We start from the raw sequence: 1,452 nt of genomic DNA on the forward strand, positions 1-1,452 counted from the left end.
GCTGCTGCTGCCTGTATGTACACCGCAGCAAGCTGCTTATACACCCCAAATATAACCCCCGCCCCAAACGAACGAGAACCTAGGGCGATAAACAAGCAACCGCAGCAGCAGCAGCAGCAGCTGCTGCTGCTGCTGCTGCTGTTGCTGTTGCTGTTGCTGCAGCAGCACTTGCTACCGCAGAAGCAGGCTGCTGCGAGCTGTGCCTGCTGCTGCTGGTAGCGATGCTGCTGCTACCCTTGCTGCAGCTGTTGCTGCTGTTGCTGCAGCACGTGCTGCTCCTTCTGTTGCTTCCGTTGCTGCTGCTGCTGCTGCTGCTGCTGCAGCAGCAGCAGCAGCAGAGCAGCAGGTCTCTGCAGCAAGGAAGCTTCCCCCCAATGACGCTTAACTGCGCTCGTCTGCACACCTGAGCCTGCATGCTGCCGCTCCTGTTGCTGCTGCTGCTGCTGTTGCTGTTGCTGCTGCTGCTGCTGCTGCAACACCGCAGCAGCAGCAGCAGCAGCAGCAACTACGGGTACACACAAAATATGTGAGAGGTGCAGCGGCTCTCTAGGCGGGTCAGCGTAACGAGCAGACAGCCCGTGCATGCAAACAGCAGCACGTCCACAGCTCTGCAGCAGCAACAGCAACAGCAGCAGCAACAGCAGCAGCAGCAGCAACAGCAGCAGCAGCAGCACAAGACAATCCGGATGCTGTCAATACTTTCTCGCCGTTGCATCCTACTCTTACACACCTTCCGGTGTATCTACTGTAGCAACAGCAGCAACAGCAACAGCAGCAGCAACAGCAACAGCCGCAGCAGCAGCAGCAACAGCAGCAGCAGCAGCAGCAGCAGGAGGAAGAGATTGGTATTCTTACGTGATAAGGGTAAAGAAGAACTGCAGCAGCAGCAGAGCAAAAGCAGCAACACGAAGAGAACGTATAATATTTATATTTCGCTTAAAAAACAAAAAAATAATAAAACAATCCAACAAAAAAACTGAGGTGTACAGGCAGCTAGCAGCAGCAGGCACTGCAGCAGGAGCCACACGCCCCAAGCTTATACGCCATACATCTACCCCTGCAGCAAACAAATAAATAAATAAATAAATAAATAAAATAAATAAATAAATAAATTATTTATTTATTTATTTATTTATTTATTTATTTGTTAATAACAAAAGGAAATACGATGTGGGTAGGGGATAGGGTTTAGGGTTTAGGGTTTAGGGTTTGGGGTTTAGGGCTGCATTCGCAGTATTCTAATGTAGAGCAAACTGCTGCTGATGCTGCTGCTGCTGCTGCTGCTACTGCTGCTGCTGCTGCTGCTGCTGCTGCTGCTACTGCTGCTGCTGCTGCTGCTGCTACTGCTACTGCTGCTGCTACTGCTACTGGTACTGCCGCTACTGCTGCTGCTGCTGCTGCTGCTGTTGCTGCTGCTGCTGCTGCTGCTGCTGTTGCTGCTGCTGCTGCTGC

At 52.1% G+C, this 1,452-nt stretch overlaps 1 protein-coding gene across 1 annotated transcript; it reads right to left on the bottom strand.

Annotated features, from left to right (window-relative positions):
* Nucleotides 1-230: 230 nt before the first annotated feature.
* Nucleotides 231-584, bottom strand: EMH_0090460 (uncharacterized protein; the record flags this gene model as incomplete). Its single annotated transcript, XM_013494769.1, has 1 exon — nucleotides 231-584. One exon carries the CDS (start codon nucleotides 582-584, stop codon nucleotides 231-233), a length of 354 nt encoding a protein of 117 aa, XP_013350223.1.
* Nucleotides 585-1,452: the final 868 nt, after the last annotated feature.

Source organism: Eimeria mitis, genomic scaffold (assembly GCF_000499745.2).
Source record: "Eimeria mitis Houghton genomic scaffold, Emh_scaff128, whole genome shotgun sequence".
In the NCBI taxonomy this organism is placed as follows: Eukaryota; Apicomplexa; class Conoidasida; order Eucoccidiorida; family Eimeriidae; genus Eimeria; species Eimeria mitis.